This window comes from Rhinoraja longicauda, chromosome 23, assembly GCF_053455715.1.
Source record: "Rhinoraja longicauda isolate Sanriku21f chromosome 23, sRhiLon1.1, whole genome shotgun sequence".
Taxonomy (NCBI): Eukaryota; Metazoa; Chordata; class Chondrichthyes; order Rajiformes; family Arhynchobatidae; genus Rhinoraja; species Rhinoraja longicauda.
The window spans coordinates 16928380-16956320 of record NC_135975.1 but is presented as its reverse complement, the minus strand read 5'-3'; the positions used below and the strand labels follow the sequence as shown (position 1 = coordinate 16956320).

General features: G+C 40.1%; 1 protein-coding gene across 5 annotated transcripts; it reads left to right on the top strand.

Annotated features, from left to right (window-relative positions):
• The first annotated feature begins 2992 nt into the window (after positions 1 to 2992).
• On the top strand, positions 2993 to 27941 carry trabd (TraB domain containing). Of its 5 annotated transcripts, none has more exons than XM_078419776.1 (11): positions 2993 to 3181; positions 7106 to 7212; positions 10840 to 10896; positions 12467 to 12542; positions 13859 to 14025; positions 17415 to 17555; positions 18989 to 19099; positions 20131 to 20270; positions 21859 to 22031; positions 22825 to 22936; positions 25524 to 27941. In XM_078419776.1, exons 3-11 carry the CDS (start codon positions 10876 to 10878, stop codon positions 25693 to 25695), a joined length of 1113 nt encoding a protein of 370 aa, XP_078275902.1. In that variant the 5' UTR covers positions 2993 to 3181; positions 7106 to 7212; positions 10840 to 10875; the 3' UTR covers positions 25696 to 27941. The 5 variants fall into 5 exon arrangements, with proteins under 5 accessions (XP_078275902.1, XP_078275900.1, XP_078275903.1 ...); XM_078419774.1 differs by having other exon boundaries at positions 2994 to 3181; positions 10843 to 10896; XM_078419777.1 differs by lacking the exon at positions 2993 to 3181 and adding an exon at positions 3428 to 3609 and having other exon boundaries at positions 10843 to 10896; positions 13862 to 14025.

Genomic DNA, 27941 nt, shown 5'->3' with positions numbered 1-27941 from the left:
TGAACGACATGCCTCATATCAACCTTCTTAATCATATCAGTTGCAACCACGTTAGTCAAACACAATTAGCCTTTAATAAATCCATGCTAACTTTAATTAAAGAGGCCTTATTTTCAGGTTGCCTATTAATTTTATTTTAGATTTTAGTTTCTTCGTTCCCTGATGGCTGATCATATTATCAGAATTATACTCTATTTTTGTATTGCATTAATTGAAACCATCAGCACAGGAATCTGGCAGGAGAATTGAAGGGAAAAGTAAACAAATGCAAAGCAAATTTGATAGGTAAAGGGAGGAATTAGATGACAATGAATGATAAGAATGATCACCAGTTTGAAGAAGGTCTCGACCCGAAACGTCACCCATTCCTTCTATCCAGAGATGTTGCCTGCCCCACTGAGTCACTCCAGCTTTTTGTGTCTATCTTCGGTTTAAACCAGCATCTGCAGTTTTTTCCTACACATAAGAATGATTAAGATAGGAACTAAAAAGGAGGATGGGGAAGTCAGGGGAGATTTGGATCCATTGTTTATGTGGGAGTCAAATGGGAATTTCAAAATACCCTTTGAGTATAATGTATTAAACGTAAACTAGAAGGAATTATTATTTTTAAAGTTAAAATAATGTAAGATGCATATACGCTCAGTTGTCCACCAGCAATTTTGAAACTTGAACTTATGGTTTTCCCTCTTTGGACTTTTGTTTTCCAGCAAGTGTTGACCACACAAGGACACAGAAAGCTGGAGTAACTCAGCGGGTCAGGCAGCATCTCTGGAGATAAGGAATGGGTGATGTTTCGGGTCGAGAGCCTTCTTCAGACTAGATAGCTCCAATAAATGCTGCCTGACCCGTTGAGTTACTCCAGCTTTTTGTGTCTATCTGCAGTTCCTTCCTACAGTGTTGGCCACACATTCCGCTACACATCACGGGTTCACAAACAAGGTGATGATTCACAAACTGCTATTCAGCCTCGTCTGCTGGTTTGATGGGTCGGTATGCACTTTATTTTGTCATTAACTGTACATTCCAGGAGTCAAACAAATCGATTTAATTTAAATTATAAGCAGTACAATGCTGGAAATACTCGGCAGTTACAGCCACCGTACATCGGGATGCTAATCCAAGGAATAGTCCTGTCCCAGTTTAGTGTTAAAAATCCGATGACGCTACTTCAGAAAACATCGGTGGTTTCCATCCACACTAGACGGAAGACATGATCAGAACAATAGAACAAGACATCACAAGAACAGGCCCTACTGTATCTGCCAAGCAATGTTTTACACTATTAAAATAATCAGAAGAGATAATAATCACAAAAGAAATAATCAGAAGGTAGTTTCCTTGATCATCGTTACTTTGTTGCATATCTTTCATTAATTTGTTCTATATCTCTTATCACCATTTATAATCTCTAATTTCCCTTTCCCATGATTCTCCTTCTGAAGAAAGGTTTCGACCCGAAACGTCACCTATTCCTTTTCTCCAGAGATGCTGCCCGGCTGAGTTAGTCCAACTTTGTGTGTCTATCTTCGGTTTAAACTAGCATCTGCAGTTCCTACACATACCCCAAAAGCCATCTTAGTGCAGTCAGAAGCTAATAATTATTAATAATGCACAACCAGTCCATTGGTTTTCCAATTGCAAGCCGTTGGAAATAAGCATTGGGGTAAAAGATAGATGAAACATGCTGGTCCGACACGTTGGTGTGAAAAGCTTGGCTTTGCAGTAGCAGCAAGGCAGCCACAAAATGCTGGAGTAACTCAGCGGGACAGGCAGCATCTCTGGATAGAAGGAATGGGAGGTAGACACAAAATGCTGGAGTAACTCAGCGGGACAGGCAGCAATAACGAAGATGCAATAAGGCTGCAGGTGACTTGGACAGGTTGTGTGAGTGGGCGGATACATGGCAGATGCAGTTTAATGTAGATAAGTGTGAGGTTATTCACTTTGGAAGTAAGAATAGAAAGGCAGATTATTGTCTGAATGGTGTCAAGTTAGGAAGAGGGGATGTTCAACGAGATCTGGGTGTCCTAGTGCATCAGTCACTGAAAGGAAGCATGCAGGTACAGCAGGCAGTGAAGAAAGCCAATGGAATGTTGGCCTTCGTAACAATAGGAGCAAAGAGGTCCTTCTACAGTTGTACCGGGCCCTGGTGAGACCGCACCTGGAGTACTGTGTGCAGTTTTGGTCTCCAAATTTGAGGAAGGATATTCTTGCTATTGAGGGCGTGCAGCGTAGGTACACTAGGTTAATTCCCGGAATGGCGGGACTGTCGTATGTTGAAAGGCTGGAGCAATTAGGCTTGTATACACTGGAATTTAGAAGGATGAGGGGGGATCTTATTGAAACATATAAGATAATTAGGGGATTGGACACATTAGAGGCAGGAAACATGTTCCCAATGTTGGAGGAGTCCAGAACAAGGGGCCACAGTTTAAGAATAAGGGGTAGGCCATTTAGAACGGAGATGAGGAAGAACTTTTTCAGTCAGAGAGTGGTGAAGGTGTGGAATTCTCTGCCTCAGAAGGCAGTGGAGGCCAGTTCGTTGGATGCTTTCAAGAGAGAGCTGGATAGAGCTCTTAAGGATAGCGGAGTGAGGGGGTATGGGGAGAAGGCAGGAACGGGGTACTGATTGAGAGTGATCAGCCATGATCGCATTGAATGGCGGTGCTGGCTCGAAGGGCTGAATGGCCTACTCCTGCACCTATTGTCTATTGTCTCTCTCTAGATAGAAGGAATGGGAGGTAGACACTGGAGTAACTCAGCGGGACAGGCAGCATCTCTGGAGAGAAGGAATGGGTGACGTTTCGGGTCGAGACCCTTCTTCAGACTTCTCTACAGTGATCTCACCAAATCTTCTCACCAAACCTGCCCACATAAAAATCTAAATAACCTTTTTGCAACCAGCACCCACGTGAGCGAAACCCACGCTCGCGATAGACCAGGCAGCTGTTGGCGGTTGTGCAGTAGAAAACAAGAAACAGGATTTTGTGTCTATCTTGGGTGTAAAGCAGCATCTAGTGCAGTTGCTTCCTGCACACATTTGCAACAGCAGCAGCGAGCAACTTTCCCCGGGAGTGACGTCATACAGGAGCGGGGTCGCGGTCCTGCTGCTGCCATGCGCGGGGCCTCGCCGCCGCCGCCCCTCCATCAGTGAATCCATTGAGGAACATCGTCAGAGGTGGGTCCCCGCCAGCGTTTCCGCGGGCTCGTCACCGCCGCCGCTGGCGATGTGTAAGCGCGTGGCCGCGGAGCCCGAGGCCTGGCGTCCGCCCTGGGGGGGGGGGGGGGGGGGGGGAAGAGGCGAGGGGCACGTCTGCGCATGACCGGGGGCCGTTGGGTGTTGTAGTTCCGCCTGCTCACGGTCGGCCTCTGGTCGCGGGTGAAACGCCCATGCGCGGGACTCCATCTCCCAGCGCGCCCCGCGTTGCGGAGCCACGGAGCTTCTGGCAGAGCGCTCCCTCAATTCCAGTGGCACTTTCTTTGTGACTCGCCGTCTCTTCAAAGTCTCCAGGCGTCTGCAAATGTCCACGGTCTTCTGTGATTTATCCCACAACTAATAATAATAATTTACGGTGCCCTGGTCTTGCGGTGGGATCGATATGGGAGGTAATCAATGTTTCTCAAGTGTGCGAAGAGCGTTTTATTTTAACCATACGGTGGGCGGCAGCGGCAGCAGTTTTGATCCAAGTATAAACTTCAACGAATTTCTTGTGAAACTGACAAAAAAAGTTTTATTTCATTGATTTCCGGCGATACGTAATTATTGGTTGATTGTCTGGTGATGTATTTGTAAAACTTTGTACATTTAAAAAAAAACATTGAGAAATTTCACATGGTGATAATGTGTTGATATTTATATGTGCAATATTTTAAATTGTAACGACAAACTTTTAATGATCTTGTTGTCCCATCGACACCAAACAAACTGAATGAGGCGAAAAGTGACAATGCGTCAACTATGTTTAGTCACTCACTCTCACCAGGACATAACTGTTTCAAACAGCTGCTTAGAATGTTTATTTAAATGTAGATATTACATTTTCTATTTAAGTATAGTATGTTCTAGTTTCTATAATTGCAAACATAAATTTTGACTTTTGTATGTTGTCAGCTTCCTTACAAATGTTTTGGTCTCCTTTATCATATTCCTCTTGCGTCATGATTGATTTGCACAATGTTAAGTTCTACCTTTTTAGGAGCATCCACAATTACAACAAATTTCTGCAATAAGTATTTAATTTGAAATTGCCCGTTCCAAGAGCATAAAGTGATATTGTTAAATTAATCTAAAAGAATACACACTAGGTCCTAAGTAATAGATTAATGAGCTTGAATTTGATGAATTTAATATGGTACATTTATAAGCAGAAATGGGAGCAATAAAAGCACTAAAACTGCAGATGGTGGCAATGTGAAATAAAACACAATGTTGGAAGTATTTGGGTCAGGCTACACCTTTTAGAGAGAACAATACAGTTAATGTTTCTGGGTAAGAATCTTTCATCAGAGTTTGGGAACATACTTTAATCTCAAATAATTGGGATTTAATCAGACAGGTTTCTGTGAAAAGTTTTTTCCCACAGTATTCCTCCTGCTCTGTCAACCAAAGATAATTACCAGTCTGACAGTCTCAAATTTTAAGTGAACTAATTTTTTTTAAACTGGAAATATTTAGTGTGTAGGAAGGAACTGTAGATGCTAGTTTACACCAAAGATAGACAAAATGCTGGAGTAACTCAGCAGAACAGGTCACATCTCAGGGGAGAAGGAATGGGTGACATTTCGGGTCTAGACCCTTCAGACAAGTATTTAGTATAGCATAGCAATTGAGACAGACTGAACAACACAGTGTATTGGTGTGTGAGAGAAAAAAAAATGGATTGATGTTACAAAACTCGATGATCTTTCATCAGCAAGGTTGATTATTTGAAATTGTTGAATTTGGTGTTGAATCCTGAAGATTGTATCATGATCTTTGAAAGATGAGAAACATGCTCAAGCTTGCATTGGCTTTCATTGGAACAGTGAGAGAAGCCAAAGGAAGAAAGATCAGAGTGAAAATGCAATAGCGAATCAAAATGACAAACGTGGAAACTCTGGGAGAGACTGTCGTGGATTGAATAGAATTATTCACTTAGTGGGGAAACCAAACTCGGACTGAGGGATTGTTTTGTTGCACTCTGTTCTGTATAAAGGATGAGCCTGAGTTCCAGCTGTTATGAGTTTAATTTTCCTTTCTCCATGTTTGGACTGGAATGTATAAACATGGAAATGTAAAAGAACTAAATGGTCAGAATGTGTAGGAAGGAACTGTAGATGCTGGATTAAACCAAAGATAGACACAAAAAAGCTGGAATAACTCAGCGGGTCAGACAGTGTCTCTGGAGAAAATAAATAGGTGAAGTTTCGGGTCGAGCCCCATCTTCAGACTGAGAATCGGGGGAAAGCGAAATGAAAGTTTGAAGAAGGGTCTTGACCCGAAACGTCACCTATTCCTTTTCTCCAGTGAAGCTGTCTTAACAGCTGTTACTCCAGCTTTTTGTGTCTATCTGAGCAGGCCAAAATGATTGGAGACAAATATTATGGATGTTTACTTGAGTGTACTTTCATGGAAACTACTTTTGAGATGGTCATAGAATAAATAGGCCCTTTGCCCCAACTTGTCCATGCAGATCAAGTTGCCGAACCAACCTAGTCTTACTTGCTTATGCCTGGCCATTATCCAAACAAACCCTTCTTATTCATGTACATGTCTAAGTGTCGTTTCAAAGTTGTAATTGTACCATCCTCTACCACATCCTCAGACAGCTTGTTCCATGTTCTCTCAACCATCTATATGGAAAAAGGCGCCCCTCGGGTCTCTTTGGAATAAACTTGCCACCCCATCTTTTTTTTAAAATGCTTTCCCCTCGTGTCTGAAACCTGTGCTCTCCAATTTTCCACTCTCCTGTCCTGAGGTAAAGACTGTGGCTGTTCACCTTATCCAAGCCCCTCACGGTTTTATATACTTCTATAATGTCATCCCTCAGCGTCCTGCGCTTCAGGGAAAAAAGAACCAGTCTCTCCTTATAGATCGAACCCAATAGACGCAGTAACATCCCTTTTTACTTTTGCACCCTTCCTATAACAGGACGACAAGAACTGTCACTACGCCTAATGTGGTCTTTCCAGCATCTTGTGTAGCGTCGCATCCCACCACCCTCACTCACTACCCTGATGATATGGAAGCTAGCATGCCAAATGCTACCTTCATCACCCTGTTCACCTGTATTGCCATCTTCATTGAACTATATACCTGTACCCCTTTGACTCTCATTCCCCAAGACCCTACTATTTACTGTGCAAGTCCTGCCCTCACTTGTTTCACCAAAATGCAATACTCTTGCCATGCCTTTTACATTCACATCCAAATTGCTAATATAAATAAAAATCACCAGTAGACCCTTGTAGCACATTACCTGTCAGGCCTCTAGCTTGGAACAAAAGCCCTCAACCACCATCCTATTTCTTGCCTTCAAAACTTATGTCCAATTGGCTAGCTCAGCCTGTATCTCGTGTAATCTAACCTTCCAGACCAGCCTACCATGCAGTGCCTTGTCAAAGGCCTTGCTAAAGACTAAACAGAGACCAGAGACAAAACATGTCTCTAAATGTTTGGAGGCATTTACATTTCTCTAAATGTAGATTTTGACTGCATTGTCCTCATTAATCGTTTTGGTCACCTCTACAAAATCCTTCATCAATTTGGTGAAACATGATTTGCCACATAGAAAGCTATGCCGGCTATATTTAATCAGTCCTTGACTTTCCAAATGCATATAGATTCTATCTCGGAATCCCTGAGCGCCAGCTTCTCAGCCAGGCATTCATCTGTACCATCCTTCTATTCCTACTCTCACTAGCACGTGGTGCCAGAGTGACTCATTTACTTTGTTTGTTAGAAAATGGGAAAAATACATTGTTATCCAGAAAGAATAGTTCAATAAATGAGTACATGTTTATTCAGAACTGTCTTGGGCCTTTCAAAGCTGTGTGGTTTGATTGATCATAAAACCGCAGATGGGATTCCGCCAGAAATTGTATTGAATTTTCTTATTTGCAGAATAATACCGATGGTGATGAGGCTTCACCACGTCTGCCACTATCAGTATCCACTTGTTTCGGTGGCATCTTTACGGCACCTGGAGAAATTTGCATGTGCTAGGTGTAGTAAGTATTGCTTTGCATCACCTTCTGTTGAATATTATTGTGACTGAAATTAATGTTTTAAAATGTTTAAAACTATACGTTTGCAAACCGTTGTAGCATACATTTATTCTTAAATGTATTTAAGAGCCTTATCCTCACCAATGAACTAACAGCTGCCTTACCACTCTCCCTCCACCCACCAACTCTACTTTAGAAAATATGTAAAAAGTTACATACCATGAATCCTGCAGGAAATGTTTGAATCTCTTTTTCTGCATCAGATCCCTTGAATTCTAGTGCTGTTTATAAAAGATCTTGTTTCAACTAATGGCACTTGATTGTGCAGTGTTCTGGAAAGGTTAATTTGTTCCTGCGTGGTAATTTTAATTGAGAAATCATAATTAATGAGTTTGGCAACTTGAGATTTAAAAGTCTGGAGCAAAAAACATGTGCTTGTATTTGGCATCTTTCAGAGGACCGAATAATTCATTACTTTGATAAATTCTCCAAACAACCAGACTGCATGCTGTTCCACTGCCTCGGGACATGCTCCTGAACCAGAAGGAGTTTGTCTGTGGTTTACCTTTTTAATAATAATTCTTTGGCATCATAGCAGCAATGGAATTCTTTGGATCTGCTCTCCATTGGCATTAAAAGTGCAGTGGAAATTTCATTTACTTGCACAAAAGAGGTTTGCATTACCCTTCTGTCAAAGGAGTGTCATCTGACTAGAAGGAATATGAGGAATCTCACAACCAATAAGTTGGCCAATGAAAAGAGAAACCATAGTGCGGCTGTTAGCTCCTCAAGATGTAAAATTGTGCAGGTGCTAGAAACTGGAAATAAAAGCAGAAAATGTTGGAAATACTCCGCTGGTACTATTTGCAGAAAGAGAAAGAGTCATCACTTTGGTTTGATGAGCTTTCATTGAGGGAGAAACCAGTGTGTTCTAAATAGCAGAGCAGAAGGAAAAATGAAGACAACAATCATCTCTTTCCTCTAATCCTCCCCAACCTATTAACGGCTTTTAATAGGGATTTCACATTCCCATCACTCTATTGGTGAACGTTTCTAATTACCATGATACATGTCTCCATCCAATTACTCTTGCATTATCACTGCCATTTTTTTGCCTTTTCCCCTGCGGTATAAAACACACCTGTATCAAAACCAATCATAACTTTAGATCTCTTTAGATTGCTTCCCAGCCTTCGATTGTTTTTCAAGAGAATTGAAACCCCAATCTTTCAACCTTTGCTGATTTGATATATCTGTGTGATTCTGGTATTATCCATGAATTATTTTTCTTTGTGTAAAATGTGATGTGGTTCAATACATTATTGACAGATTATCAACTTTTCAATTCTGTTCCTCCAGGATTAGATCAAAATGAATGGTTTTCTTTAAAATCTTTTACTCCTCCACCCCATTGAAATGCTTCATTTGCAAATATTTGCCTCTGTTTTTCGTTCAATGTGCAATTCTAATAGGATTTGTTTCCCTGTTCCAAAACTCGTATAAAAAATGTTGAAAAATTAATTAATTGCAACTTGTTTTTGCTCCAAGGTTCTCTGTCGCCAATCCCATGGATTGTCATGCATCGCATAATGTTTGTCAGAGGCTCATGCCTCTTGCTTTTTCTGAAGCTGGCGCCCAACCCAGGCGACTATTTGCATGCTAGCCACAGAAGTAGATCTACAATCACATAGTACAATCGCTCCACACTTAAATCTCTCCTCCTACAGCAACATTTCTATACACTATAAATGGCTCACTTGTAATCATATATTGTATTTCGGCTGACTGGATAGCATGCAACAAAAGCTTTTCACTGTACCTCGGTACACGTGACAATAAACTGAACTGAATCTTTATCCAGTTTACACTATTTAATCATCCTTGTCCAATTGCCATTTATCAAAACACATTTTTTTCCGAACGTTCTATTGCTCTTAAAAGTTCTATGGCCTGAAATATTTAACTTGCGGATTAGAGGCCTGACGGCAGGCTGTATGTAATGGTCATTGCTTTCCCTTCTCCGTCCATGTTGTCAAGCTGGAAAGGGTACAGAGAAGACTTACGAGGATGTTGCCAGGACTAGAGGGTCTGAACAATGGGCAGAGGATAAGTAGGCTGGGACTCTATTCCTTGGAGCGCAGGAGGATGAGGGGTGATCTTACAGAGGTGTATAAGATCATGAGAGGAATAGATCGGGTGGACGCACAGAGTCTCTTGCCCAGAGTAGTTTAATTGAGGACCAGAGGACATAGGTATAAGATGAAGGGGAAAAGATTTAATAGGAATCTGAGGGGTAACTTTTTCACACAAAGGGTGGTGGATGTATGGAACAAGCTGCCAGAGGAGGTAGTTGAGGCAGGAACTATCCCAGCATTTAAGAAATAGTTAGATAGGTACCTGGATAGGACAAATTTGGAGGGATAGGGACCAAATGCTGGCAGGTGGGACTAGTGTAACTGGGACGTTGGCTGGTGTGGTCAAGTTGGGCCGAAGGGCCTGTTTCCACACTGTATCACTATATGCCTCTATCTGTTTTTGTGCTTTTTATGTACAGAAATCTTATTTTGGATTAGCTCCATAATTGGCAGTGCCATAATGGTGGAGTGATTAAATTACTGGATTACGATCTAGAAGTAGACACCAAGTGCTGGAGTAACTCAGCAGGTCAGGCAGCATATCTGGAGAATATGGGCATGTGATCTAGAGTCTTGGACTAACAATCCAATTACTCAGCAAGTCAGGCAGTAGATTTGGAGAAAATGGATAGGTGATCTAGAGGCTTGGGGTATGAGTTGGAATCCCTTGCTGGCAAATGTGGCGTTTAAATTCAGTAAATTAGGAATTGACATAGTGGTGATTGGTAATTTTGTGGTTATGATTACCAGATAATAGTTGATTGTCAAATGGCCTCTGAAATGAAAGGTCCACACTGAATGCTGCTTTGTGTACTGAACTGAGAGGTACAATTTCTAAACTCAATTCAACTCTCTATGTGTGTTTGGGTTGGATAAATTCACTGTTGTGTGAATGCATCAATTTCCTTAAACTGTATTCTCACATAGTGACACAAAGAATTGCAATACTGGTTTACGACAATAACATTTCAAGTATCTCGGCATTTGATAGTAGATTGTAGTCTGAAGAAGAGTCCTGACCCAAAACGTCACCTATCCATATCCTCCAGAAATCACCCAATGTCTATGGCCTTATCAAAGGTTCTGGGGAGAAGGCAGGAGAATGGAGTTGAGAAGGAAAAAATAGATTTGCTCTGATTGTATGGTGAAGTAGACTCAATGGGCCGAATGGCCTAGTTCTGCTCCTCAGTCTTATGCTGCCTGGCCCACTGAGCTATTCCAGCACAAAGTGAGAATGTTTTTTTTTTTGTTGCATTCTCACTGTTTAATTTGCGCCACGTCCACAAGTATAATGTTGAGAAAAGAAAATGCTTGTTTTCACTATGCATCTTAGTTCATAAGACTCAATCATACGAATTTTTAATATATTTTAATTCCTCCCCCCCCCCCCCCCTTATCACTTATTATTGCAATTTTGCAATGCTCAAATTGAGACGTTCCTCCACATTACCACAGTGTTCAGCTGATTATACATTAATTGTTCTTGTCTGTCCAGCAGATTGCTATTGTGTGACTGAGGAGTAATCCAGGGATGGAGGAAGACCAGCACGATGTAAGTCATTTATGTATTTATCTTCCATCTTTTGTTTTAATAGTATTTACATAAATTTTAGGTGGAAAGGTTAATTTTTAGTTTAAATTGGCTGTGCTTGATTTCAGGTGACTGTGCATTTATTGATTCCTGTTATCCTCATTATGGACAGGTTCTGTTTTTACGTATAACCGTCAGTCAGAAAATGCATAGAATTGCTTGATATTGTAACTGCCTCCACAGCATTTTAATGAATGGTGTTGATGAGGGCCAATTAACATGAACAATAAATCACCATCTTCCCCTGCCTTGTTGAAATGGTACAAAATCTGGATGTCGCAGGCCTGGTCGTGGGTTCAGTGGGCTTGAAGTATTAAGAGTATCATTGCACAAGTATCAGTAGAAGCAAATGTTTGTCAATTTCCAATGGAAGTCTCTTAAGTGGCCTTGCCCAGTGAAACTGACAGCCGGTGTTCTTAAGAGACATTATCTGATTACTATGGGGAGGTTACATGTAAACAGGTTTTTATTTTCAAGATTGGTTCTCGTTTGAATTTAATTTGGGAGTGCTCGTACGTACAGGTTGTCTGTAAATCATGTGTTGGGATGGCCTCGGTAAGGCCAGTATGGATAAATTCTGGCTAAATTTGTGCCTCTGTAGACTTTGAGCTTTTTGTTCAGACAATCTTTTTAAATGTATGGAGTTTTGAAAGTATCATCAAATGCAAAGAATCAGTACAGAGGTGTGCCAGCATATTTGCGTGCAGATAAGAACATAAAGCACATAAGAGAATTGCAGAAAAACATTGTAGTGAAAGGCATAATTATTCAGAAGTTTTATCATGCAGCAAGCTCATTAATGAGTTGTCTCCCAGCTAGTTTTTTGGAATGTGTCTGGACTCAGAAAAGAATGTAGATGTCGTGTGAGTGCATTTGCATTTATTGTGATGAGCAGCCAAGTAGAAAAATTCCAAAGGATTAGAAACCAGATAATGAAGGGGAGCATTTTAACAAGATGTCTCCCAAGCTAGAGCAAAGCTGCTGTGAAAAAAAAGCTGTTTAAAATATCGCTATAAATTGTGCCTGATTATGTTACCCCGATGTATAATTTATTTTGAAAAACATGCTTAGATCTGATAGTGTAACAATAATAGTGCCCGACAAGGCATTACTAATTTCCCACATCAAAATAAATCACTGGATTTTGACTTTGAGGGTGATATGAATCAAATGTGGTAACTTAAGTGCTTGATCCTCCAACAATTGTCTCACAAGACCTCGCCTTTGCCCTTTTCACAATGTCTAATTTAATCCTTCACTACAAAGCTTGCTAATAGTAATATCAGTAGATGGTACATAATGAGGTACCATCTACCTGGTACGGGTGGAAATAAATGTGTATTTGAGGAAATCGGACTTCAAAACTTACCAATATTGAAAGAAAAAACTAAATAGTAATATTTGTTGTAAATATTAAACCATGTAATGTTTGTTTTTTTTCTTGTCAGAATGTCTATTGTGTTTAATGCAAGTGAAAGCTATGTTCTCTTAGAAACTTAAAACAATTTAAAAATCACTTTTTGATCCTTAGGCAGATGCAAGCCCAACGCCATCAGCAGTATTTGACGATGATTCACACAATATGTCAGATATTCCACAAAACCTGTGTAAGCCTTTTGTATTTATTGATAATTAAAAAAATAAGAATGAAAGTAATTGCACGTAATATCACAGAAGGTTTTTATTGCAGTCGCCTCTTGTAAACTGTACTGTCCCTTTAGGTTAATCCATTATTCTTAAATAATAGTGCTTAAAATATGAGATGTAACATATACTTCATATACCGTAGAAGCAGATTATCTAGATGGTAAGAGGTTGCAGTGGGATTTGCAATTGCTTGATTTGCAAAAGATGTGTGTGCAAGTACATGATTTATCAGTAAAGCTTACAAATTGCTCTCAGTAATTGCCATGGAATCCAACAAAGGCAGGAACGTTATGCCTCAGTAACAGGGCATTGGCGAGACGACTGTTGGAATACTATGTCTGTGTTTGCACAGTGTTTGTCTCCTGATTTAAGGCAGCATGTAAATCTGTTGGAAGCAGTTCAAAGAAGGTTTACGTGGCATACTTGGATTGGGCAGGTAGTCTTATGCAGAAAGTTTGTATAGACTAGACGTATTCTCTGGAGTTTAGGAAAAGTGGCTTCATTATAACGAATCTTGAGGGTGGGTATGGAGTGCGTGTTTCCTTTTCTGGGAAAATCGAAAATTAAGAATCATTGTTTAAAAATAAAATGGAATCCATTTAAGACATATAAATTGTATTTTCTTTCCCGAGGATTGAGAGACTTCAGAAAACCTGTAGTGTGTGGAAGTAGTGTCTGAATATTTTGAAGATGAAGATGATAGGTTCTTGATAAGGAAGGAGGTGAAAGGTTTCTGAGGATAGGCAGGAGTGTAGAGTTGATGTCAGCCATGTTCTCAATGAACCGTGAGTAAGTTCAATGAGCCATGGTCTATTGTCTTTTTTTTCCCATTAATAAAAATTCTACCTTTGTGGATTATTTAATTAGTGTATAAAGGGCATCAATATGGTAAACAGTCAAAACCTTTTTCCCAGGATGAAAAACTGAAATACAGGAGGGCATAGCTTTAAGGCGTGAGGGGTAAAATTTAAAGGAGATGTGTGGAATTCGTTGCCAGGATTGGTGATTGAAGCATTTAAGAGGATTTTGGATAGGCATATGGAAATGTAGGCAATGGAGAGATATGGTTATGTGCAGGTAGATAAAAGAAAGTCTCGGTATCATGTTCGTCACAGATATCGTGGCCAAGGAGCCTGTTCTTGTGCTGCACTGTTCTCTGTTCTATTCGAGGAAGGAAAATATTAGAATCCTTTAAAGTTATTATTGAGCTAATTGGCATAACTAATTAGCTCCATTTGCTAATGTGAATTGTTGTAACATATTTATTTCCTTACAGCAGATGAAGATGCTTTTAAACTTTTGTGGGAAATGAAGATGCGAAAAAGGCAAGGGAAGCCAAATCTACCAGACACTGTCACTGAACTCAGCACAGAAGATGGTTGTAAGGTGTACCTGGTTGGCACAGCCCACTTTAGCGAGAATAGCAGAAACGATGTTGTGAAGGTAAAAGTGAAAAAAATTATAAATTTCGGAAAACGTGTTCACGTTTAAATTATGTACAGGAATACTGAAGCATTAACATCGTAGGATCCAAATGTTTTTAAGCATAATTTAATGTAAATCAATCTTCAGGCCATAAACTAATTTCAGAAGACAGTATTATGCATTGAGGGCTGTGGAGGTTAGAGAAGGTTCCATCACCCTTCAGCGTGGATTTCTCACTTAGTTTTCGGTCAGTGGTTTATTAATGTAACAATTTTAATGAGAATAATCACAGTAATAATCATAGATTGAAAGACAGTCAGAACATTTTTCCCATTGAAATGTCAAAGAATAGACGGCATAGCCTTAGGATAAGAGGGCAAATATTAAAAGAGAAATGTGGGACAGATTTTTGAGAGGTGTTGGATGCCTGGAATGTGCTGCCATGGGTAGTGGTGGAGACACATACTATTGTGGCATTTAAGAGGCTTTTAGATAGGCACATGGTGTGTAGGAAATGGAGGGATAGGGATCATGTGTGAGCAGATGAAGTTAGTTCATCTTGGCATCACGTTCAGCACAGACATTTTGAGCTGATGGGCCTGTTCCGAAAGCTGTGCTGCAGTTTTGATTTTGTATTATCCTCTCAATTCAGTCATGCCAAAATTTTGTTTTCATATTCTTTGCTGGCAACTGTTCCTGGAAGTAAGCTTGTATGATATAAATAATTTATTAAACTTGAAATACACCGAGTTCGGAGATAATAGTGAAGTATGGGTGCAAGTTGCAAAAATCAGAATATTTTGGAAATGACTTTGTGATCTTTGTTGTGAGATGTGATATACCTTGGTTTTAGAAAAGTGTATTTTTGATTGTGAGAAGCAAGTGTCAAGTTGGTATGAGTATTATTTGTATTTAACTTTTTAATCAACTTTGGGGTATTTATTTGGTTGAAATATACAGTACATTGTTTAACTCGTATAATTTCATGACGTTATTTTAATCAGTTTATCAGATACATAGCCTAATCAGTTCATGAAATCATTGTGACCTAAACGGTACTACACTCTGACCTATTTTGTATCCTGTTTGCATTCATTGCTCTAAAAATGAAGTAGACATACCAGGATATTATTTTTAAATTTACTATGTCATTACCGTCTTCTTTAGTCAGACGGTGGTGAATCTGTGGAATTCTTTGCCACAGAAGGCTGCGGGGGAAAGTCAGTGGATATATTTAAGACAGAGATAGACAGACTATTGATTAGTACGGGTGTCAGAGGTTATGGGGAGAAGGCAGGAGAATGGGGCTAGGAAGGAGAGAAAGATCAGCCAAGTTTTGATCCTTCACAAATGATTTCAGTAAGAAAATTGTTTTGGTTTTCACCTGATGGAAGAGTCCTCGCAGAAAATGGATCCTGGCTTGGGACAAAATTGGAACCTTTGACAGACTTTGATGTAATTGAATAGCCTGTCAATGATTAAAACGCACTCTTGATTGTCCTATATATTGTTCACTCAATATGAATCGCCAAAAGACTTGTTTCCATAAAATTGGAAACTTAATGTGTGTATGATACTAATATAGGATAAATCAAATCATTTTGAACATTTGTATTCCATTGACTTTGCTCTGTAATCTGGCGGGACTGTCATATGTTGAAAGACTGGAGCGACTAGGCTTGTATACACCGGAATTTAGAAGGATGAGAGGAGATCTTATCGAAACGTATAAGATTATTAAGGGGTTGGACACGTTAGAGGCAGGAAACATGTTCCCAATGTTGGGGGAGTCCAGAACAAGGGGCCACAGTTTAAGAATAAGGGGTAGGCCATTTAGAACTGAGATGAGGAAAAACTTTTTCAGTCAGAGAGTTGTGAATCTGTGGAATTCTCTGCCTCAGAAGGCAGTGGAGGCCAATTCTCTGAATGCATTCAAGAAAGAGCTAGATAGAGCTCTTAAGGATAGCGGAGTCAGGGGGTATGGGGAGAAGGCAGGAACGGGGTACTGATTGAGAATGATCAGCCATGATCACATTGAATGGCGGCGCTGGCTCGAAGGGCCGAATGGCCTCCTCCTGCACCTATTGTCTATTGTCCTTGGATAGATAACAAACACTAGTTGCACAGGTTCAAACTTTAATGGTGTCTGATGTGAGTTGACAAACAAGGCTGTACAAAACTGAAAAAATGCCACTCTGGGTGTAATTTTGCACAAATTAACATAGACAATTGGCATGAAAGTGGAGGCCTAATAATCTGCATTGAGGACAAAAATATTGACTTGAATAGCATATCAATAAAAATTGTATTGGAATTTTTATAGCACTTGGTGTTAAAGCATCGTCCTTTTGCAACATTCTTTTTAGAGTCATAGTCATACAGCACGGAAACAGGCCTTTTGATCCAACTTGTCCACGCCAACCAAGCAGCCCCATCTACACTAGTCCCACCTGCCTGCATTTGGACAAAATTGCTCTAAACCTTTCCTATTCATGCACCTATCCAAATGTCTTTTTAATGTTGTTATCGTATCTGCCTCAACTACCTCCTCCACTTACCTGGCAGTTTGTTCCATAGACCCATCGTAGCCTCTGTGTGGAAAGGTTTGCCCCTCGGGTTCCTATTAAATCTGTCCCCTCTCATCTTAAACTTATGTTCTCTGAATCTCGATTGCCCTACCTTGGATGAAAGATGGTGCATTTACCCCTGCTATCCCCCTCATGATTTTATACACCTCAATAAGATCAACCTGGAGTCTATTGTGCTCCAAGGAATAAAGTCCTAGTTTGCCCGTTCTCTTCCTTCGGCTCAGGCCCTCGAATCCTGCACCATCCGCATAAATCTTTACGGCACTCTTTCCAGCTGAATGACATCTTTCCTATAGCATAGTCACACCAAAACTGAACGTAATACTCAAAATGCGGCCTCGCCCACGTTGTACAATTATAACATAATATCCCAACTTTTATATTTAATACCCTGACTGATGAAGACCAATGTATTGAAAGCTGCCTTGACCCCCTTTCAACCTGTGACATCACTTTCAGGGATCTAAGTATCTGTATTAGATTGCTCTGCTCTAAAACACTCCACAGAGCCCTACCATTAACATTCACTGTGAAGGTCCTTGCACTTGTCTAAATTAAACTCCATGAGCCATTCCTCAGTCCACTTGCCCTGCTGATCAAGATCCTACTGTAATTTTTGATATGCATCTTTATCTATGATACCACCCACTTTAGATCCTTTGGTCCATGTGTAGAAAAGTTCAGCAGTTCTGCACTTTCAGCATTTCGCTGAATCCAGTTGATTTGTCCTCAATGTATCAACATTCCATCTTGTAATATTTCTGTAGCATCAATGTTTCTTGAAGGATGGCATGCTTAATATTTTGTATTTTTTTCCAGACTATTCAAGAAGTGCAGCCAGATATAGTGGTTGTAGAACTCTGTCAGTACAGAGTCTCCATGCTCAAAATGGATGAAAAAACATTACTTAAGGAAGCCAGAGAAATCAATCTGGACAAGTTGCAGCAAGCTATAAAACAGGTTCTGTATTTAAGTCTGAATTTAAGGTCAACTCTGTTTTTGTACTTTTGATGTATGCATACTTAATTTTGATGTTCTGTGCTGATTTATGGAAGCAAGATCTAGTCAAATGAAACCTAATGAAAAACATACAGAAAAAATGATTACATACAAAAAGCATGAGACAAATGGGTGTTTTTGAAAATAACTCGTTATATGCTTATGAGGGAGAGATTTGGTTAATGGGACTGAATTTGAGTACTATTTGCAAGAACAGCATCGTTTTGATAGCCTTAAGCTATCTGTTTCGCTCTTGGACATTAAAAAACTTTAGTGCCATGTTGCATGTAAACCATGCAGCATTCTTCATTGAGGACTCTGCCACTATTCTGTATGTTTTTTTCCCTTTTAAATGATTGTGCAAAACTCCTTAGTAACATGATTGGATAAGATCACCTTGGTACACGAGAATAGATTCCGAGAAAGAATAGAATAACTTATTCATTCACAGTATCCCTCAAATCATCAATTTCTTCCTAGGTGTCAATCCATCTCTCAATTACTGGTCTTATTTCATCTTGATGGTAATTTTTGCCACACTGATTCATTTTTAACTCCTCTTCATACCTCTGTCCCATCCACTCCCCACTCATTACTTTGAGATCTGGGTTATTAATACCTCGAATCAGTAAGAATCTTTAATATCTCAGTCAATCTTCTCCAGTGCAAATGATCATCAGTTCAGTTATTTAAAACCAAATGGCTCTCATCAGTACAAGAAAGTTACGTGACAATATGAACATTATCATAGATCTGGTTAGAAATATTTCATCTGTATTTGCAAACATGAATGTAATTGCAAATGGTTTCAACATTTGAAAATGGCACGAGGGCATATATCTTTAAAAAGCTGGGATTTTAAACATTGAATCTTGATTTTATTCAATTTCGGGTAACCCTTACCACTTCTCACCCTCCATCTCCCATTTTTGTTCTCTTTCTCTCAACTTCTATTCCAATCCCACAACGCCCATTTTCAAACCCCTAACCCGCGACTTCCCCCTTCTCTAACTTCTCCACCATTCTTGACCCCTCCTTCTGTGCACTTATCACCTACTGGCCCCTGTCTTTCCCCCCCATCACCTCGCTTATCTATATAGTGGCAATTTTACCACTGTCCATATGCAGGGTCTTGACCCAAAACTCTCAATTCTCACCTCCACCCCCAAAACAAATGCTGCTTGATCCTCCGAGTTCCTCCAGTAGTTTTTGCCTGACTGAGATTTTGAACCTCTTCCAAATAAATCAATAGATCAGGCCACATATCCTTTGTATTGTGTGGAATAATACTGTGTTTTAACTTCTCAATGTAATAATCACTGTCTGCAAACAGCTATTGATTAGCAAAGTTTTATGTACCTTTTAAAAACTTTTAACTGTTCTTGTTTTGATAGAATGGAGTAATGTCTGGATTGATGCAGATGCTGCTATTGAAGGTCTCTGCTCACATCACAGAACAGCTTGGCATGGCCCCAGGGGGTGAATTCAGGGAAGCCTTCAAGGAGGTGGGTATTCCTCATCCATTTCATCCCTTTCGAAGGTGACGACAGTCTATTTTGTGGTCAGCGATGCCATTTAAATACCGTGGCCTGAGTTTGCAGTAATATTAAAGTTATCTGATCTCATCATCAAGGAAGCAAATCTGGTAGCAATCTGGATTATGCCTTTATGCTGTTTAATGGGGAAAGCTGGAAACTTTTGTCAATGATCCTCTCCTTGTATTTGGAGGGTATTGTTGCAGCGTTTTCTAGGCCAAATAGATGGATTACGAGGATATAAGACTTTGTGATCTATTCTCATGGATGAAAAAGAAAATATTAACAGACACCACTCTGAAGAAGGGTCTCAACCCGAAACGTCACCCCTTCCTTCTCTCCAACTGCCTGCCCGCTGAGTTACTCCAGCTTTCTGTGTCTATCTTCGTTTTGAATCAGCATCTGCAGTTCCTTCTTATGCCAAAAATGTTAAATGTTCTGGCTCATAGAATAAGGTGTAATGATACGATACGATAGAACTTTCTTTATCCCAGGAGGGAAATTAATCTGCCAACATTCATAACACAAGATATTTGAAATTAAAGTGATGAGTGGAAAGGATTGGGGATGTGTAAAGATTTCGGGGAGGGTGGAGGGGAGTCAGTCTCAATCTACCCCACGACTGAAGGGGGAGAAGTTGTACAGATTGATAGTCACATGCAAAAAAGTATCTCCTGTGGCATTCTGTACTGGAATCAGTCTGTTGCTGGAGGTACTCCTCAGATTGACCAGTGTGTCATTGAGGGGGGTGAGCTGTATTGTCCAAGATGCAGTTTGAGGAGCATCCTCCCCTCGTAGAGCATCTCCCATGAATCCAACTCCGCCTCCAGGACGGAGCCAGCTTTAGTTTTAATGGCTCATTAAACCATAGCTTATTGCTTTACAACAACGTTTACCATAACAAAATCTACATTTTAAAGAATGGATTGTTTATCCCTTAATTTTCCACTGTGCATTGAACGTCTTATGAAACGTACATTTAAAAAACTTGTGTGTTTCAGGCTGGAAAAGTGCCTTTCTGTAAGTTTCACCTTGGGGACAGGCCCATCCCTATCACCTTTAAAAGGGCCATTGCTGCACTTTCACTCTGGCAGAAGGTCAAATTAGCCTGGGGCCTCTGTTTCTTGTCTGATCCCATCAGGTATGAATATGTATGTCATAATTCATGGTTTTGCAAGTTTCAGCCGTGTTTTCATAATTACGTCATTTATATTTCCAAAGTTGATTGCTGCTCTGCTAAGTCGTCTGCCAATTTATATGAAAAATAATTCAAACTGCCTGAAATAATTTTGAATATATATTCTTAGGCAGTTTATTGGAATTGAGAACAACACCATCATAGAAGGATGAGGGGGGGATCTTATTGAAACATATAAGATAATTAGGGGATTGGACACATTAGAGGCAGAAAACATGTTCCCAATGTTGGGGGAGTCCAGAACAAGGGGCCACAGTTTAAGAATAAGGGGTAGGCCATTTAGAACGGAGATGAGGAAGAACTTTTTCAGTCAGAGAGTGGTGAAGGTGTGGAATTCTCTGCCTCAGAAGGCAGTGGAGGCCAGTTCGTTGGATGCTTTCAAGAGAGAGCTGGATAGAGCTCTTAAGGATAGCGGAGTGAGGGGGTATGGGGAGAAGGCAGGAACGGGGTACTGATTGAGAGTGATCAGCCATGATCGCATTGAATGGCGGTGCTGGCTCGAAGGGCTGAATGGCCTACTCCTGCACCTATTGTCTATTGTCTATCATAAAACACACAAATCTGGGAGCACATTACAAAACTCAGTCCCTCAAACGTTTATGCCATTCCTTTTAGTTGCTGGGTGAGTTTATTCCTTGCCTACATTTACCGACCATAGTCCTTGTCCCATGATACTCCTGACAGAATTCGAGGTGGGAGGGGGCTTAACAAATCTTATTGATCCAAAATCTCCATTGATACTTCATGAAAAAATTATTCCTGGTGTCATTAGAGTTACTGCTAATTTATAACTTTTGCCACGTTTTGAAATGAAGCACGACATAGCTGCTTCATTTTTTTGCATCAAATTGTTTGAAACACTTAATCACACTCGAATATTCCAATCTCTTGGAAATTTATGTAGACAAATTTATTCCTCATAACTTTTTTTCGGATATAATTCTGGCAAATCTCTAATATACCCAAATATATTTCAAATCCTCTTGGCAATGAATTCCCCAAATTAGAATTTTTTTTTGTTGGAATCTGAAAGGTCCCTATATACTTCGATAATAACCCTTTATTTCCATTAGAACTATTAAATAACAGACTCTTATGGGCAGGCTTGGTTTATATGGAGACAAAGATCTTTACTCATTGTTTATCTATCAATTAAAGTATCAATTTTTTTCTCTCTTTTTAATCCAAAATCCATGCCCTCTGCTTTTCCTACTCGTGATTCTGTCACAATCTATGCACACCCAATTGAAACTTAAGGAGCCACTACCACCCCCTGGTTAATATAGCTCGTTGCTTCTCGCCATGGTGCACACCGTATTTAATTTCCCGTGTTCATTGCAGTATTAGAGACATAACTGTTTAACATCTATTATAAATGTAAATATGGCGCATTGCGACGTGCATTCTGCATTAAGTGCTTTGAACCGACAGGATACGGTTTTTCTCAAATTATTTGCTGAAGGAAGCAAAATGTAACTAAAATTAAGCATTGAATGTTTTTTAAAAAATGTATTTGATTTATCTGTTTCAGTAAAGATGACGTAGAAAAGTGCAAACAGAAAGATCTTCTGGAGCAGATGATGTCCGAAATGATCGGAGAGTTTCCTGATCTTCATCGAACCATTGTTGCTGAACGGGATGTTTACCTGGCCTATATGCTAAAGCAAGCTGCAAAGCCATTAGAACTACCTCTGGCTTTAGGATGTAAGCACACAAACTAGCCTGGATAAGCTTCTGTTATTCTCTAATCTACTGATGGAATTTGTTTGGTAGTCAAATATGTGCCCCCACCCCCTTTGAGCCAAGTCTGCATTACAATTTTTGCTGCTAGTCTGTATGAACAAAAATACTTCTTGGTTTGGTCTCCAAGTCTTGATCTCTTAATTGTAACCAAGAGAAGCTACATTTTGTGTTGCAGGTTCTTTTCACTGAGTTGTGCTCGGAGAGAATAAATGGAAGGGCAGGATATAACAGTAATTTATAGGCTAGGACTTTATTCATTGGAGTGAGGGAGACGGAGCGATGATCTTAGCTGTGTATAGAATCATGAGGGGCATAAATAGGCTGAATGCATACAGCCTTTTTCCCAGGTTGAGGGAGTCGAGAACTAGAGGTCACAGGTTTAAGATGAGGGGGGAAACATTTAATAGGACCTGAGGGGCAACTTCACAGAGTAATCGTTTCCCTTTCCCCTGACTCTCATCTGAAGATGGGTCTCGACCTGAAACGTCACCCATTCCTTCTCCCCTGAGATGCTGCCTGTCCCACTGAGTTACTCCAGCATTTTGTGTCTATCTTAATGTAGTAAATTGTATATATAGGGGATGAGCTGCCAGAGGAAGTGATATAGTAATAACATTTAAAAGCCATTATTGGACAACCTTGTGGATGGAAATTAAAGTTTTACATTTTCCAGGTACTTAAAAGGTTGATGACTGAAGTACACCGCAATTACCATTTTCAGATTTGTTAAATTATTTTTCTGTTTGTACCATAGCTGAGCCCAACCAACGAATGCCTTCTGTTGTGGTGGGAGTAGTTGGAATGGGTCATGTGCCAGGAATTGAGAAGAACTGGAATAGCCTATTAAACATTCAAGAAATAATGAGGTAAAATCTGTCTTTTTAACCGTTTTGAGTTAATATTACTATTCTAATAAGAGACAGTGGAATTGATGTGTTTATGAAGAAGTCTGCATACATTTTGAATTGACTAAATACTGTTATTTGTGAACAGATTTCCTTGTTAATTCAAAATATAACATTTGGTGAAAAGATTCATACAACTGGAATCTCAAAATTTAGATTGAATCCAAGAACATAGTACTTGTACAGGAATTACCTGCAAGTGCAGCATGTTATACCTGGGTAGTTATCATTTTCACCCTATTTATAATGACTTTTAATGTGGGTGGGGGGAGGGGGGGGATGGTGGAGGAAAAGAGAGGTCAAGGGAAAACTTGGTATCGAGGACAGGTATTTTCAAATGTTCCCCTTTCATATTTCAAATTAAATTATCAGAGTTGCCGTCCAAAGCTTCTGGGGCAGTTCAAATGTAGTAAAAAACTTTAATGAGTACTAGACCAAGTTGGGCCCATTCCTCGTAGAGGTGGGGGGGGCAGGGAAGGGGAGAGAGTGTGAGTGAGTGAGCCCTGGACCCAAAGCCTCTCCTGTATTGGTGTAGCACCCTCAACCCCCCCCAACTCATTCGCACGCATGAGGAGAGGCCATGCGTGCGTTATGGTGACGTCATAAGCCTGCACTTTGAAAAAATGTGTTCAGAAATGAAAGTTTTAAACTTCAAAATCTCTAACTTTTAAAAATATAGGATCAATTTAAATAAAACTTGTTTTTAACAGTCGCCAGGAGAGTGGTGATTAAGTGATTAAGGTGGCGCAAAAATTGTGGTGCTATGGTTTATCGTTTTGGCTGCAGGTCCACATGTCTCTCAGAGAGATATACATACATACAAATATATTTATATATACAAGATCTGAGTTTTAGTAGTATCTCTCTCTCTATATATAGAGGCGGGACAGGGAAGGGGAGAGGGTGTGACTGAGGAGCCCTGGACCCAAAGCCTCTCCTATATTGGTGTAGCACCCTCCACCCCCCACTCAATCCCCCTTATCCTCCCACTGACCCACTCCATCCCCCCTATGCACCCCCACTTGCCCCTCCGCTGCCCCCACTCCCCCCAGCCCTGTCTCCATCCCCATTCCCCCCTCTCCACCCCTATTCCCCCCTCTTCCCGCACTCTCCCCCACTCCAATCTTCCCTCCTCCCCACCCCCACACTTCCCTCCTCCCCACCCTCACTCTTCCACCACCCCCACCCTCTCCTTGCCCCACCCCCCCACCACCCCCTTTCCCCCACTCTCTCTTCCCCCCACCCCCCCCATTCTCTCCTCCCCACCCCCTCTTCCCCACCAGCCCCCCTCTCCTCCCCCACTCTCTCCTCCCCCAACCCTCACCCCCCTCCTACCCTCCACCCACTCGCCCCCCACTCCCCTCCGTGGGGGATCAAGACCAAAGGAGGAGTGTTCCTCCTGGAAAACAGATTGTATTATGAAATATTACGGGGAAGTTGCCAATATTTGAAACTATCACACAGAGCTGAACAGCAGCATGCCGTACCAATCTGGGAACCAGAGGGTGGTTCCAAGTAGCATCCGCAGCCAGGCTTCCAATGTTTCCAGTGTAGGTGGTAGTCAGACCAATGGATTTAAGAAGGGTTCAGATTTAAGAGGGGTTCTGATAACTGGAAGGTCCAGGGAGGATGGCCTTAAACTCATAAGTGTTTTGTTTTGAGACACTCTTAACAAAATACTTAGAGGCTTGGCTGAAGCAGCAGTGAGGAATGATTGAAATGATGATGGTAGATTCCTTCATCAGGGAAGCATTTAAAGATTGAAAGTGGACGTTCCAGAGCACAGCAGGTCAACTGCAACTACATAATCATAACGGCATGTTAGGCCTAACCAAAGAACATTCTGCAGAATAGAATTACAATAATGTTCCGGGCTTCTTCAATACCAGTATGTGGTTTCATCATTACTAGTATTGGGAATACCTATCCAAATTGTTAATGCCATGGAGCTTCGATTTAAAAAAAATTAATAAGCTCTGACTTACTAAAATATAGAAACATGGAAATGCAGATGCTGGTTTACAAAAATGACAAAATGCTAAAGTAACTCAGCGGGTCTGGCAGCATCTTTGGGGAGCATGGATAGGTGACGTTTCGGGTTCGGACTTTTCTTCAGGCTCTGCAGGAGAGGAACACGTAGACAAATGGAATATCTAAGGGCAAGTTCAGGGTTGTTGCATTCAAGAGAGAGCTAGTTAGAGCTAGATAGAGCTCTTAAGGATAGTGGAGTCAGGGGGTATGGGGAGAAGGCAGGAAAGGAGTATTGATTGAAGGAGTAATGATCAGCCATGATCACATTGAATGGCGGTGCTGGCTCAAAGGGCCTACTCCTACACCTATTGTCTATTGTTACGAGAATAAATTGAGATGGTTGTGTGCTTGATGGGTGACCAGGGACAGTTAGTAGAGAGAATATAAACAAAGGAATGTAAAGGTTGGGAAGTGGAACATTTGTGGTACATTTTCAACATTGGCTTTATTATGAAATACGTTTGTTTTGTTTTTGCATCTTCCCTGAATAACTAATAAACCAATTTTTATTTTACAGTGTTCCTCCGCCATCTTTGGCGACTAAAGTATTGAAGTTTTCCCTTAAAACAACTGTTATTGGACTTGTGGGTTACGGCTGCTACCGTTTGGGAAAAGGGACCATTAAGCTGATGCTGTCAAGGCCATTAGTACAGATTTACCTCCATAAATATACAAATCAAATATTCTAACTGAAAGAAAACATTTTGAAGACCTTCTATCGTTTGAGAAGTGCTGAAGGAAAATATGCAGGAATCTTTGTATTTTCCCCATGTTTAATTTACACTTTGAATTCCGTATCAGACATGATTCGTAACATGGATGAGTTCTCGTCACTGAAAAGCTACACCATCTGGGAGTGGGAAGAAATAAACATCATAAAATGTACTGATTCCATGTTATGTAAAAAAAGCCTCTATTTTAATGCAGTATATCTGTGAATGGCTTGAACTTAATCCACACTGTATTTTAAGCCTATCGGTTTGGGGATAGGTGTGGAAGAACGTAGAAAATTTATAAATTCATATTTTGAAATTTTGCAATATTACTATTTCATTTAATGGAACATCAATAGACCTACGGTTACTTTAAAATCATGTTGAGATGCCACTGAGGCAATCGTGATTACAACTGAAACTGCACAAAACTCATAACTTTTAAGATTTTTATGTATTATCCATAAGGTAGCACCTGTATGGTTTACAAATTGATAATGCAACCAGTAGAATTTAGAAACATTTGTTAACTCTTACTTTGAAAGGTGGTGGAATTCTATTAAAATAAGTATTTAAAATTATTTATGATTCACTCATTCAAAACCTACGTGCATTCACAATTTATTTTGGGTACCCCTCTGAAAATTTGCCATTTTGCAATGCATTTCAAACAGAGGGGTAGACTTCTTCCCTTTCCCACTCCCTCCCTCCACTTCCTAGATTTAGTCTCCAGATCTCTGAAGGTATTGACACCTTGCAGGCAGTGCCCTATAATGTCTGGGTATTTTCCCTTACTTTGGTTGATTTTTCCAAGATTCAAATCGGGTTGAGTATATTGTTGGGCAATTTTCCAATGAGGGAGCATCATTGGCCTCGATAAATATGCAGATTTCCAGTTGCCTGGTAGATTGAATACCTGTTTCCATCCAACAATTGCTTCAACTTTCTGAGCCATTTGAAATTAAAAACATGTAATGCAACAATATGACATTTTCTACTTTTAATGCTTTACTCCTCTTGCCTTTTTTTCAAGTGATTGTAGTTTTCCTAACAGCCAGTTAAATGCCAATTTATGGCAGACATTAATCTGATTAAAGACAAATTTATCCATCAGACTTGGGAACATAAACTTCGAAGTGTTTTTATAAGTTATATCATGCTACATTCAATTTTATTTCTAGACGGCGATAAAAGATATCTTGTTTGGTTTGCAAGATTTGCTGAATCTTGTAGATTACCTTATTCTGAATTTGTACCTCCGTTAAATGTCTGTTTTCAAATCATTCAGGTATTGTAGCAAGATTAACCTTAACAATGTAGATTATGTGCACTTTTTGTGAATCAGCATTACCTAGATGGTGCTTGCTCGGCTGCTGTTGCTTCACATGTGCAGATCTAGTATCATCTTCAGCAGCAAAACATTACCATCTGAACGTCTCAATTGCCAATTGTGCTGAAAAGAAAATGAAATGAAAGTAATTTATAATTTCCTTGTCAGAATTCCAAATTACATCTGAGCAATGGAATTGTGCGTGGGTAATACTTAGGTATAACCAACCGTGCAATTTTCTTAACAAGTAAAGGGCTCAATTCGTTTTTTATTTAGCTTTTGAATGCTTAGGAAATGTAAAGTGCACCTTGATGCCTTTTGGGGAGGTGGGTGTAAGTTGTACGACAAACACCTGGTGTATATCCGGTACAACTAATTTAACAATTTTGTTTTGATTCAAAGTGTCAGGGAAATGGGGGAAGAGTGAAAATAATGTGGAGATGCATGTTTGCATTTGGAATCTGAATGTATTACAAGTGTGTCTCATGTTAAAATAACTGCCACATAATCTGTTGATTTGAATAAGCTGAGAGTTTAACCATATTGGTGTATAGTTTTGTTAATCAGATCTGAAGCAGAAAGCGTCAGCAGGTTTAAATATAAAATCATGGATCACAAAGGCATTTGAAGTGTTATTCAAAGGTCTTCATATTTGAATATCTTTTGAGGTGTTTCATTCTGGTGGAATGCAGATACTTCCTCTGAGGTTCTCGTAAAACATTTTCAGCAAATTAAATGCTGCTTTCATATTTGCTTGTTTTAATGGTACTATTTAATTTCCTTGAAAATAAAACTAAAATGTGAAAAGCATGTAATTTAACACGAAGACAGACACAAAATACTGGAGGCAGCATCTCTGGAGATAAGGACTGGGTGACGTTTCAGGTCGAGA